The following is a 13,893-nucleotide window of genomic DNA, read 5'->3' on the forward strand; positions in this document are numbered from 1 at the left end:
TAAATATATATCATTGAATAACCTGATTTCAGAATCATCAACAGAATCAAAAACAAATCTATATAAAACATTTACACATGTATCTTTGGAATGATTAGCAATCATATAATCAGAGAATTCACAAAAATGTTACAGAAAAAATTGGTCAAAAGTTCTGATCTACAGATCTGGCAGTCAACCTGAAAGAGAAAGGGAAATACTTTAGACTTCTAAATAACAAAATTCTATCTACGCTACTACAGAAACTCAAAATAACATTCATAATACTATGAACAAAACAGGATATACATGATTATGCCAACAACTTTACACCATTTCTATTGTATATAATATGTTCAATATCTTCACACTTTCATGCACATACAAATGTTAAGGGATATATCAGCATTTACTATAGGCCCATGGGTCACAATGCTCACCGAGCAATTATGGCCCTTCTGTTCATCATCAGCAGGTTTTTTATATATATATATATTCTTTGTATAACTTAACAGATCACATTTCATGGCCCACCCTACCCTCTAGGGTCATGATTTTTTAAAGATTATTTCCTATATATTCATATAGAAAATGTTGGTCATCTATGAATAGCGGTCCAACCCTACCTCCTGGAACAAATATAATTCTGAATGTCATCTTTTCTAGCTTTATTAATTATCTCCCCTTAGAGGACAGTGTGATTCTTCATTTCAATAAACTTGCATTCCCCTCACCCAAGGAAACTCTGTGCCAAGTTTGGTTGAAATTGGCCCATAAGATCTGGAGAAGAAGAAAATGTTCCAAGTTTACAACAACAACAAAGACAATAAGTTCTTGACGACAAGAAAATGTTCAAAGTTTACATCAACAAAGACGACCACATATGCCAGACAAATTATGATCAGAAAAGCTCACAGAAGCCTTCTGTTCCGGTGAGCTATACATCTGTATAGCATGGTAAACTTTTTGTTTTCATGTCATTATAAAAGACACCTACTACAAACAAATCATAATCAAAAAATTAATATTAAGCTGTCAATTTTTTTTTTTAGATATGATGAGCTGTATGATGATAAGTGGCAGACAAAAAAGTTTATCCTCTGGATTGTAAGCAAATGCTTCCATTTAACCATTAAAACAAATGCATGTAATTTTATTGTGTTCTCTTTCATCCCCTTAACTGTACATGTCCTTCAGAAAAAAATATATATATAACTAAAACCCTTTAGAATAAGAAAGATTTGCTTGAAATAGGTGTGTTGATAATTGTCTTAATAACATATCAAACTGAACTGACAAGAACACACACTTTGGAACAAAAAATAAAATTATAAAGACTACATGCCATAAATTCAATACTGAACATGTTAGTAAATACAATGTATACATAATTCAATGCTGTCTTACCATTGGATAACCTCAACAGGGCAGAGGTCACTGGTATGATAACCTTTGACCTCCAAATCAGTTATCACTCTGATAACTAGAGGATTTGTTTTTTATATTAATAAACATTGTATAATCACAAAAATAAACATTTAATGCAGCTTAAAAACAAAGAATTTGCATCTACATGTACTTGGATATAAAATTATAAATATAATGTTTCATACACATATAGCACTAGGCAACAAATTACACAATGATAACAAAATCTGATATGTTTTCAGTAACATGTAAATGATATCAAATTTTTGGCATCCTTCAATCAAAGGAAAACATTCGAGTACATAGATTGTCAATATATATATATATGTAAAAAAAAAAAATCTAGATACAAGTACATTTAAAAATATTTCCATCTCCTTCTGGAGTTCTTTCTACACTTACAATTTGTCTTTTTGACAACTGTAGTTATATAAAAATACCTAGTAAATTTGCATACAAAAAAAAAATCTTTGAAGACATTAATTACAAATGGCTGTCAATAATCAAGGATTAGATCTAAGACAGTTTTCTATTGGTCCTCCTTACTGTATCACATGACCAGTCAGAGCTAATTACCCGTTAGTTGCCTATAACCTGGACTGAGGTTTACCTCGAACACTCTTTATTCCTTCGTCCAAAGCACGGAGAACTTTCTGTACGTTGTCTGGCGTAGCATTGTATCCCATAATTCCAACTCGCCAAATCTTCCCTGCCTGCGCCCCAAGACCTCCAGATATCTCAACTTTGTACCTACAAATCAATATATAGCCAATTGTTATGCATATGCTTAAAAAACAGATTTAAATAAAATTATACAGATGAAACATTGGATATATATCATTTATGTGTTTCAATCACTAATTTAGACCTGAGAAAATATATGACTAGCTAACATAACTACTGTTCTATAGAGGAATCTAATTACGTTTTCATAGCGTAGTCTGACACGTCTTTCCAGTTGACTCCTTCTGGGACTTTTATACCTGTCACACATGGAAGTCTGTTGGCCTGAAACATAAGAATTGATAATAATAAATGTAACTCTAAGATGGGTTTACTGTAAATCATGAAGCATTGTTTATGACACTTTATTTTGGCAAGATACTGTAGGTATTTGGTGTTTATAAGAAAGATTTTTCATGAATTCTAGGTATTGTTGTTATCTAGTATACTAACAAAGTCATTTACAGTACAATAATCTGCAGGAATATGGTAACATCTATAGGATCAAATTCACACTTGAAAGAACAAGGTTCACTTTTGCCTTATTTGGCCTTGTGAATTTCTGAAAAACTGAAGCTGCACAGTTTTAGTTAACAATGCATTAAAATATCACTTAGATCTTTGGTGACTGCGATTCTATAAAAAATGACGTCATTTTCTGGCTAGTCAATGCATTATGACGTCACGAAATGCGTCAATTTCCTCATATTCAGAAAAAGTCTATAAAAACGGCCAATTTTTAAAGTTATTATTTGATATTTGATATAGAGCGCAACCTCTGATCTAAAATATGCAACTAGTAAATGATAGAACTGTTTCTGAGGATTCATGGACATGTTTTATTTTTTAGATCAGAGGGTGCGCTCATATTATTTTTCTTCACTGAAAGTACTCAATTATACCTGTTTACCTAAAATTTCAAGAACATTGCCATTTCATAAAGTCAGTTCTCCAATACATGGACTTTGAGGAGAAATTTTTTAATAGGATATGAAAGTACAAAGTCTCTATTTTATTTTAATGCTTCAAATAGAAAATGAAGTGTTGATCAATTAATTGGTATATATATATCTACAGGGCCATTTTATGCATAAAGTGAACCGACTTCTTTTCAATATTAAAGTGGAATTTTAAATGTAATTGTTGAATGAAAATTGTTAATTACATGCAAACTGTATTTTAAGCTAGAACTTTTAACTATTGTGATCCATTTTCCCTATTCTTTTTGCTCTAAATTCTTCATTCAAAATGCTTCACTTTCATTTTCAGCTCTGCTTTACTTACCTTGTCTTGGACCAGTAACTCTAATCCAAGTTTCTCCACACCCTCCCACAACATTTCAGCACATCTTCTGTGTGTTTCCCAACTCTTCTCCAACCCCTGTCCAAATTAATAATGAAAGTAAGAACTATCAAGGTTCAAATTCTTTTATCGATAAAATTAAAACCCCAAGAAAGATAAAGAATATTTTCAAAAGAGTGGCTTAATGTAAGAGGCAAACCTCCTCTGCTAGTCTGGCGAGTCCCTCTCGGATGGCGTAGACACTGGATATAGGACCTGTGTGATGATACCTAATGATAATCAAAATGTCAAATCACTATACATGTACTGTGCACTGACAGTTGCCAAGTTTCCATTTGAGCATAAAATATACATGTACCATTTAATGATTTGGCTAGGAAGATTGATTTATTTCCATTCTTCCTTACATTTATACCCCCATTTAAATGCTGACCCCCTGGGATCCTTACCTCCTCGGTCCCTCGTCACACCCCCAGTAGTTGGCCAGGTGGGACATGTCAAAGTAGTAGGACCTGACCGGTGTCTTCCTGTTTAATACTTTACTCCTACAAACATCAATCAAAATCAAATCTATCTCAATAACTTTGATATGCATGTAATTTATTAATTTCCTATGAGCTTTACTCCTACAAAACATTAATAAAAATTAATCTAAATTAAATCATAATCATACTTTATTACTTTCCTATGATATTTTACTAAAAAATAACAACTTAAAACTGGTTTAAATAACTCAAAGTTACAATATTTGTCTTTATTATATAGTTTATTTATATTCCCTATACAATCTATACAAACGCAAACAGTTCATAACACTACATATTCACCGGATTTTAGGCCGTATTCACCGGAGGGTCAATGCGCGTGCAACGGCATTGTGACGTCACAATCAAAACATTGAACAACGTTGTAAACAATGGTTGCAACGGCCGCAGCAAGGTCCGTATTTGAGCAGGAAAACAATTATTCAAACCTATTTCAGGATTATTTTTTAACATTTGGACGTCTTACACATAGCGAAAGTCGGAAAGGAAAACACGGAAGTTACAAACAGTAATCTGGAGATTTTTTTTTTTCAACATGGAAGATCGCAAATGAAAATGGTGTCGTCATACAGCCTTCAATGTCTTATCTATTCAAATCCCGACTATATAATAAAACAATTATGGACTCTTTTGGTGTTGAATATGGTTTGTTATTCACCAGGAAAATATCCATATTGACCTCGGCTTCGCCTCGGTCAATATGAATATTTTTCTGGTGAATAACAAGCCATATTCAACACCATAAGAGTCCATAATTGTATAATATACACTGAAGCTTGACCTCGTACTATGACCCATTAAGTGTATTTTGACTTACTTGGCCCGGTCAGAGAAGGACACAGGACTGACTCCAGGTGGGGCACTTATCACTTTCTGAGCACCGGTGTAGATAGCATCTATCTCTGCAGAGAGCAAGAAAATTAATAGTATTAGGCTGGATAATATAAACATAAACAGACATTGAACAGGAACTGAAACTTAATGACAATATGACATGCACAGGTTCACGAACTAAAAAATTAAAGGTGCTAAGCAAAACCAGACTTTATACATGCACAGGTATGTTTTTGATTGAAATATGAATATGACCTTACCCCATTCATCAACAAAAAGTGGTACCCCTCCGCAGGCAGCCACCGAGTCCACCAATAGAAGACTGTTATATCTGTGTAGATAAACATTATTATTTCCAGTCAGAAATCAATATACATGAAGGTTATATCTACACTGTATCTCTATGAAATGTCAACTCAGTTACTGTTGAATACTTTTTTGGCAATTGTATGCACTTTGAAAAAGAAACATTAAAGTAAAACAAATCTTGATATCATTAACCCTAATCAATAATTAGAACCGTGAACCATGCCCACATGTGTTGAAGCTAACAAAAGTTCTCAACTTAAGGTAGATCACTCGTCAGCTTTTCATGCAGAACCTCTTACTTTAAAACTACTCATTAAAATGCAATTTTAATAACATATTTTAATATTCAACAATGTTAATGTTTCAACATTAAACGAAAAAACTACTCAAAAAGCTACAAAGAAGCAAGATTTATTAGGGACTATTTCTTCTGGTGGAAGGATATTTAGCAGATAATTCTGCAAATCTGCACATTTATTAAACTGAACATCCTGGAACTTTAGCCTCACGTACTTTTACTCAGAGAATATTTTCCGTTACGATATTGCTAGGAATGTTTAATATAGGTCTTAATTTATATTTTTAGAACAAGTTTTACACCTTCCTTCAACAAACTTTGCCAAAAAAATGAAGATATGTCAAATAAATCAAGATAAAATTTGTCTTTTTTGGCCTGAAAATCACATACTGTAAACCAACTTTTATTCGCGTGCGAGAAATTTTCGCGAGATTCGCGAGAGCCTCGTCATCGTGAATATTTCTCGCCGTGAATGGGTCCTTACCGTCTCTTTTTCTATTAAAAACAGTTCCAAAAAGGCTTGGTCGTGAAAATTAATCGTCGCGAACTACTTTGCTCCCGGTAAATCGCGAAATAAAGTCGTCGCGAATAAAAGTTGGTTTACAGTATTTTGACCAATATTTCAAAATTAACATCACTGATCCAAACTTTTTCTTTCATTATTTTAAAGTACTTGATACTTGTGACTGATCAGCACTAAAGTCGTAAAAAGCTTGATTTAAGAAAATGTTTTATTGCCTATTTAGTTTTTTAATACCCCAAATATGTTACTTTTTTGGTGCAAAAAGGTCACACAATAATTTACGCGCATTAATTTGCAAGTTTTGTTCAATGATAATTATTATTCAAACTATATTACGTAAAATAAAATTGTATTTATTGCCATAATTACATCTGATAAAATATTACAAAGGTTAAAGTAATTTACCAAAGAGTTTAAATTTAAGTGCAAAAAGGTCAACTAAATTGAACCGTAGATCAGTAAGATGCACACTGACCCCCTATTTTTTCTGCGATTTTGAACCACACTATATGAGTACTTATCTAAAATATACTTCTAAAAAAATCCTTGATTTAACAAAGTTCACATAGTGACATACCTTAAGATTTTATCCAGCTGATAATAAAGACTATGTAAATAATTGTGAGAACATGGAATTTTGAAAAAAAAAAAAAGATGATCAGTTTGCAAAGAGAACTAAACTTTACACCTGAATACTGTTAAGTATGTCAATACTTATTTACTTATGACAGAGCTGCCCCAGTCCCTCCAAGGGCTGGAGTGTTGACCCTGAAGATTCACCGTGAGTCACAAACACCAACGCCGGCTTGTGTTGCTGCAGACCCTGCAGGTATAGTTTACAATGTAAATTAAGGTGGTCTGATCCATAATGAAAAACCTTGCAGGGCAAAGATTACAAAGTAAATTAAGGCAGTGTATAATCCATAATGACAAACCCTGCATGGCAAAGTTTTCAAAGTAAATTAAGGTGGTATATAATCCATAATGACAAACCCTGCAGGGCATAGTTTACAAAGTAAATTAAGGTGGTACTGTAGATCACTAGATTTTTGCAACACCTTATTTTCGCGAGATAGTCAATGAATCTTTATAAGCAAGACATAATTTTCACGAATTGTTAATATTTCTCTATATAATCTTAAGGAATACTACCGGTATTATACGCGAGAATGAAATTTTCAAGTGCTCAATGTCTCGCATAATTATGCGAAAATAAAGTTCTCGTGAATAAAAAGTGATTAACAGTATATAATTCACAATGACAAACCCTGCAGGGCAAGGTTTTCAAACTAAATTAAGGTGATATAATACATAATGACAAACCCTGCATGGCAAAGTTTACAAAGTAAACAAGAAATCTGTGAGCCAATGCTTACTAGTAATACCCTCGCTCTGATGTAAATAAGCACTATCATGTTAATATACACAAGTTCAATTACAGGCAGATGCACAGAAAAATATGAAGTTGACATCAGATTCATATCAAAATTAATAATTAATCCCACCATTTGGCATGCATCAACAAAGAGTGTAATAAAATTTCAAGCATCTGCTATGAATAGCTAATGAGAAAACTGCGACGAAGATTTGTTATATATGAAACGGACAGACACACAGACAAACAGAAAGTTGACATCAGATTTGAACAAAAATGTATCCCACCATATGGCATGCCTCAGAAAGGATTGTGTTAAAATTTCAAGCATCTACAATGAGTAGTTGCAGAGAAAACTGCAACGAAAATTTGTTGTGTATGAAACGGACAGACACACAGACAAACAGAAAGTTGACATCAGATTTGAACAAAAATGTATCCCACCATATGGCATGCCTCAGAGAAGATTGTGTTAAAATTTCAAGCATCTACAATGAGTAGTTGCAGAGAAAACTGTGACGAAAATTTGTTATGTATGAAACGGACAGACGCACAGACAAACAGGAAGTTGACATCAGATTTGAACAAAAATGTATCCCACCATATGGCATGCCTCAGAGAAGATTGTGTTAAAATTTCAAGCATCTACAATGAGTAGTTGCAGAGAAAACTGCAACGAAAATTTGTTATGTATGAAACGGACAGACACACAGACAAACAGGAAGTTGACATCTGATCTGAGCAAAAATGTATCCCACCATATGGCATGCCTCAGAGAAGATTGTGTTAAAATTTCAAGCATCTACAATGAGTAGTTGCTGAGAAAACTCCGACGAAAATTTGTTCTGTATGAAATGGACAGATGCACAGACAAACAGGAAGTTGACATCAGATTTAAACAAAAATGTATCCCACTATATGGCATGCCTCAGAGAAGATTGTGTTAAAATTTCAAGCATCTACAATGAGTAGTTGCTGAGAAAACTCCGACGAAAATTTGTTATGTATGAAATGGACAGATGCACAGACAAACAGGAAGTTGACATCAGATTTAAACAAAAATGTATCCCACCATATGGCATGCCTCAGACAAGATTGTGTTAAAATTTCAAGCATCTACGATGAGTAGTTGCTGAGAAAACTGTGACAAAAATTTGTTTTGGACGGACACACAGCCACACGGACACACAGACAGCTAGACACACAAGGGTAAAACAGTATACCCCACTCTCCTTTGGAACGGGGGTATAATTAAGGTGGTCTGATCCATAATAACCTATCCTACATTACTTTAGTTAAGTATTCTTAGGAAGATAAATAGGAGTAAAGAAGGACATCCAGCTCTCTCCACATTTGTTGTGCACCTCATATATTTGTTCACTAGAGACTACACATGCAAAATACATGACATATTGTTTAGTAAACATGATAATTAACTCACTGCCTCTACATCCTGAAGTGTGAATACTTGTCCCATTGGCTTGATAATTTTCTGAACAGCAGCTCCTATATAGTTATAAAAAAAGAGATTTTTATTAATATATTTCTTGTACTAAACAAATCAAAATTAGCGAGATTAGCCACACACAAATTACATTTGCAGTACACTAAAATTTCAAAGTTTAACAAAATATTCATATCAACTTTATAATTATTTTATAAAAATCTACATTCTGAAATTCCATAGACTGTGATTAATTAAGATAACAGACAAGTTGCCATTTCCTTATATTAACTCTATCCACATTCTATTCATATTTGCTGTGTTTCACTCATCATTTTGTCACTCACCATTTCTTGTACACATGTCTGCAAACCTTTGACCCCAGAGTCCATTCTCACAGATCAGGGCTGTCTCCCCTGTCTCCAGAAGGTTAGCACAGGCCGCCTCCATAGCAGCATGGCCTTAAAACCAAAGTTAATTGTAAACAAATAACTTACAGTGAATCATGCTTACAGCAACCATGCTTATAAAGAATTGATGCTTATAGCAAAGCCATTGGGACTGGGTGAATATTGGCTATATCAGGTGGCTAAATCATTGTATATATTGACCTCAAAATCAGTTGTAATTTTGTAATATCAAAAACGATTTACAATTAAAGCATCCATCATCTTTATTACTTTATATCCATTACATAACTGAATTCATCAATAATATATAGTTTTAATTTGTTTTTGTAAGCTACCTGTTCCTGAAACACAAACAGTCCATGTATTTTTGGTCTGGAATGCATACTGAATGCCAGCTTTCACTTCATCCATTATCTGAAGGAAGACATTTGAAAAAATCAATTCATAAAAATTTATATTTTAAATCCAGTATATTTTGAATCCCCTATATATATAGAAAAAGCTGCACATGTGACAAAAAGTTCAGAATATTATATTAACTATTGATACTCTGAGAATGCTCACAATGTTAAATTAAATCCCCTCGGGCAAAATGTGTTTTGTCGACCCTCAAACCATCTTCGCTAGCCAAGGGTTTTCGGAGTGGACCCAAAACCCTTGGCTAGTGAAGATGCCCTCAAACCTAACTGTCTGCCTTCAGCCTAACGGCCTCTGGCAAACAGTTAATTGGTTCTTGGGTCTAACAAAATGCATTCTGTCTTCAAACTCAGACTTTTACTCAGTTGATAAATGTAGAGTATGAGCCTCTAATTCATTCTGAAATCAGGGGGAGGATTAATGGTCTATGTCTCCAAAAATTTACATTACAAGCGTCGAAATGATTTTGAAATAGGTAATATTGAATCCATATGGCTTGAAATTAATATCCCAAATTCAAAACCACTTTTTTGTTGTACCACATATAGGCCCCCATCTGCCACCACCTGCTGGGTAGAAAGTCTAACACGGGAGATAAATTGTGCATCCCGCTGTGACGATGCTGAAATTATTTTAACAGGTGACTTTAATATCGACCTGATTAAAGACCCCCAAGATACTGGACCTCTGCTTTTGAAGAATATGACTTCACACAGCTAATTAATGTACCTACACGAATAACAAACACCTCATCAACTCTTATTGACCATATTTATACGACCCTACCAGAAAACATATGTGAATCTGCAGTACCGTCAATTGCAATATCTGACCACTATCCTGTTTGTTTTACGAGAAAATTAAATAATAACACCAACAAACTCAAACACACAGAAATAACATAGTCAGAGACTTTAAACGATTTAATGAACATAATTTTCTTGCAGACTTAAAGGAGGTTAATTTCCATTCATTGGAATTATTCTCTGACCCTAATGAAGCACTTAATAAATTTTATTCACTTTTTAATGCGGTATTAGATAAACATGCAAAAGTAAAAACAAAAAGAGTTAAGCATGACACAAGACCTAAATGGTTAACTCAAGAAATTCTGCAAGCTCAACACATGCGTGATACCCTCCATAAAAATAAAGACTTTGAAAATTTCAAAATATGGCGCAATAAAGTTTCATCACTAATTGAAAACGCCAAGATTAGTTATTACAAAACAGCTATAGAACAAAACACAAATCCAAAACAAATGTGGGATGTACTAAACAATTTAGCCTCTAAATCTAATAATTATATTCCAGCTGCACTTGCTAAAAATAATTATATCACAGAGGACACGCAAGAAATAGTAGAAATGTTTAATTCTCATTTTTCAAATATTTCTACAGAACTCCTTTCAGGCATAAGTAAGGAGGAAAATGACTTGATAGATCTTTTAGATTTTGTTCAGTCTAAATTGGGTGTAGACAAGTTTTCTATCCCACTCATAAATCATGATGAAGTACTAGCTTTACTCAATAAACTAGATATAGTAAATCTTCAGGTGTTGATACCATCGGGCCACGTTTATTGAAACTTACTTCACAAATAATACATAAACCTGTGACCCATATTATAAATACTAGTATCAAAACTGGCATTTTTCCCGATAGTTTTAAACTTGCAAAAGTTACCCCAGTCTATAAAAAAGGAAACAGATTAGATCCAAATAATTATAGGCCTATTTCTATTTTACAAACATTATCAAAAGTTATTGAAAAACATGTGGCAAAATATATACGATCTCTTTTTTCGGATTTTGATCTTATAGTAGACTCTCAATCAGGCTTCAGAGAACTACATTCATGCCAAACAGCCCTTACAAAAATTACAGATGAACATGATGAATGGTTAAATGAAATGGACCAAGGTAAACTTGTTGGTACTGTTTTTCTTGATTTCAGTAAAGCTTTTGACCTTGTCAATCATGATATTCTACTTAAAAAACTACAATGTTGTAACTTTGATGCAATAACTTTACAATGGTTCAGATCATATTTAAGTGAAAGACTTCAAAGTGTACATCTGTCCAACAAACATTCATCTTATCAGCAAGTCACAGCGGGAGTTCCACAGGGATCTATTCTAGGTCCTCTTCTGTTTTTATTTTACATTAATGATCTTCCCTTATGTATTACAAAATCCAAATTAGACTTATTTGCAGATGATGCCACTTTACATGCATCAAGTAAAGATTCTCAAACTATTGTAGATACATTATCAACGGATATAGCTTTTATAGAAAAATGGTGTTCTCAAAATCAAATGGTTCTAAATGCTACAAAAACTAAATGCATGTTAGTTGGTACGCATCAAAAGAGATCAAATTTTTCTGAGCATGAAATTAATCTGTTTGTATCTAACAGAAAACTTGATATTGTATCAAATGAAAAAATTCTTGGAGTTTATTTAGATAATTCTTTACAATACAATGTACACATTGACCATGTTTGTAAAACACTGTCACGTAAAATTTCTGCCCTCCGTAGAATTAAAAAGTTTCTTCCTATTCAAACACGCAATCTAATTTAGACCTCTGTGTACCATCTCATAAATGTAAACTCTTTGAGAACTCCTTTCAATACTCTGGTGCTATCTTATGGAATAATTTACCTGTACATATAAGAATGTCTCAAACACTCAATGCTTTCAAGCATCAAGTCAAAAAATTTGTAAAACAATGTAGAAATAGCTTATGATTATTTATTGATTTTGTATATTTATATGTATGTATGTATGTATGTATGTATGTATGTATGTATACATGTATGTATGTATGTATGTATGTATGTATGTTGATATTTTGTCTATAGAAGGCCCCGGGGAAGAATAGTGCGTGCACTAATCGGGTTACCTTCTTTAAATAAAGAATTATTATTATTATTATTATTATTATTATTATTCTTGCAATGTATATGGTCATCCAGGGCAGAAATTATACATATTTCTAAAATGACCTCAAGTTAAAGAAATGGCTCACTGTTTTCTGGCACATGCAATATTAGATGTGAGGTATGAAAAAAATGCATTAGGAAATTATATCCAAAAATTATAATATACAAATGCATTATCCCTCTGTTTTGATGCATGATTATTGGGCAATAACAGTATTTTGAGATGACCCCTCTTTGATCGACCTATAAACCTATCTAATGTATACACCCCTATTAAGCGTATTTCTATGAGACTAGCCATCCATAACATATATGTAACATCAGTCAACATTTTCTACATTTATACATTAACCTATTACGAATGTATACGAGTTTCACTAGTATCCTGCAAATTCTGTACCTGAGTAAATTCGGGGTGCAGGTGCCCTAATAATGGAAAGGATTGGGCGTTTAGTACACGTGGTGGACAGTTGGAAGGGCCTGGACCCATCAACAGCTTGTGAGGAAAATCCATGGGCTTCATCAAGCTCTGCGGTGGGGGTGAGACGCTAGGCATTTTGGTAGACACAAACCGTACACGTTCTAGTTGTGATTTCGTCACAGCGTTCAACACGCAACTCCGGACAACGGTGTAGAGAGGGGAAACAACTCGCATTGCAAACTGTTCCCGTTTCCCTGTGCTTTTCTAAATAAACATGATATGTATGAAATGACAGTTCGGGTCACTTATCCCAAGAAATTCTACACGTACACCTTGATATCAAATGACCTGCGTCAGGGATTTGGGGCGACAAGATCGTAAGCGGCATGTGCCGAATCACAGGTGGATCTAGAAAATTGTAAAAGGGGAGGGGAGGCACTGCATCGCCTACAGTGACGTAGCGTCGTTCATGAAAGTTGGATTGGGGTGGGGGTTCAACCCAAGGATAAATATTCAACTTATCTGAAAAAGCTTGACAAACAAAAAAAAAAGTAAAATTGTCCAAAAATTTGAAAATCTTATTTATTGGGGGGGGGGGGGGGGGCGAAGTAGGTTCCAACTTCTTCCAAACCAATTTTTTTTACTCAATTTCTCAAACATTGGATTAACCTTATTACCCTCAATTTACTGCAACCAAAAGTCTTGGGGAGGGGAGAAGGGGAAGTAACAGACTTTCATGGAACATTTCCTATAGAAAAGTTATGTCTGAAAAAAGAGAGGGCAAGTTACTAACCCTTCATGCTACGTATACCTGACCTAAGCAGTTTTGTCACACCACATCATTTCAAAGCTTTAAAACTCAATTTTGATTCAATCTTATGTAATATCTTAATTAGTAGACCAAAGGGCTTATTGATTGATTGATTGATTGATTGATTGA

General features: G+C 33.8%; 1 protein-coding gene across 2 annotated transcripts; it reads right to left on the bottom strand.

Annotated features, from left to right (window-relative positions):
• Positions 1-66: 66 nt before the first annotated feature.
• Positions 67-13,326, bottom strand: LOC134280300 (alanine--glyoxylate aminotransferase-like). 2 transcript variants are annotated; one of them, XR_009994881.1, is made up of 13 exons: positions 12,933-13,326; positions 9,506-9,584; positions 9,108-9,221; positions 8,758-8,822; positions 6,664-6,764; positions 5,072-5,142; positions 4,795-4,879; positions 3,882-3,977; positions 3,632-3,701; positions 3,415-3,510; positions 2,333-2,415; positions 1,387-2,157; positions 67-179 (listed from the first exon to the last, which is right to left on the bottom strand). XR_009994881.1 is itself a non-coding variant. In XM_062762707.1 (13 exons), exons 1-13 carry the CDS (start codon positions 13,185-13,187, stop codon positions 175-177), a joined length of 1,260 nt encoding a protein of 419 aa, XP_062618691.1. In that variant the 5' UTR covers positions 13,188-13,326; the 3' UTR covers positions 67-174. The 2 variants fall into 2 exon arrangements, 1 of the variants encoding a protein (XP_062618691.1); XM_062762707.1 differs by having other exon boundaries at positions 2,018-2,157.
• Between the last annotated feature and the right edge of the window lie 567 nt (positions 13,327-13,893).

The sequence above is a fragment of the Saccostrea cucullata genome, unplaced genomic scaffold, assembly GCF_032062105.1.
Source record: "Saccostrea cucullata isolate Sc308-1 unplaced genomic scaffold, CSIRO_AGI_Scuc_v1 ctg216, whole genome shotgun sequence".
NCBI lineage: Eukaryota > Metazoa > Mollusca > Bivalvia > Ostreida > Ostreidae > Saccostrea > Saccostrea cuccullata.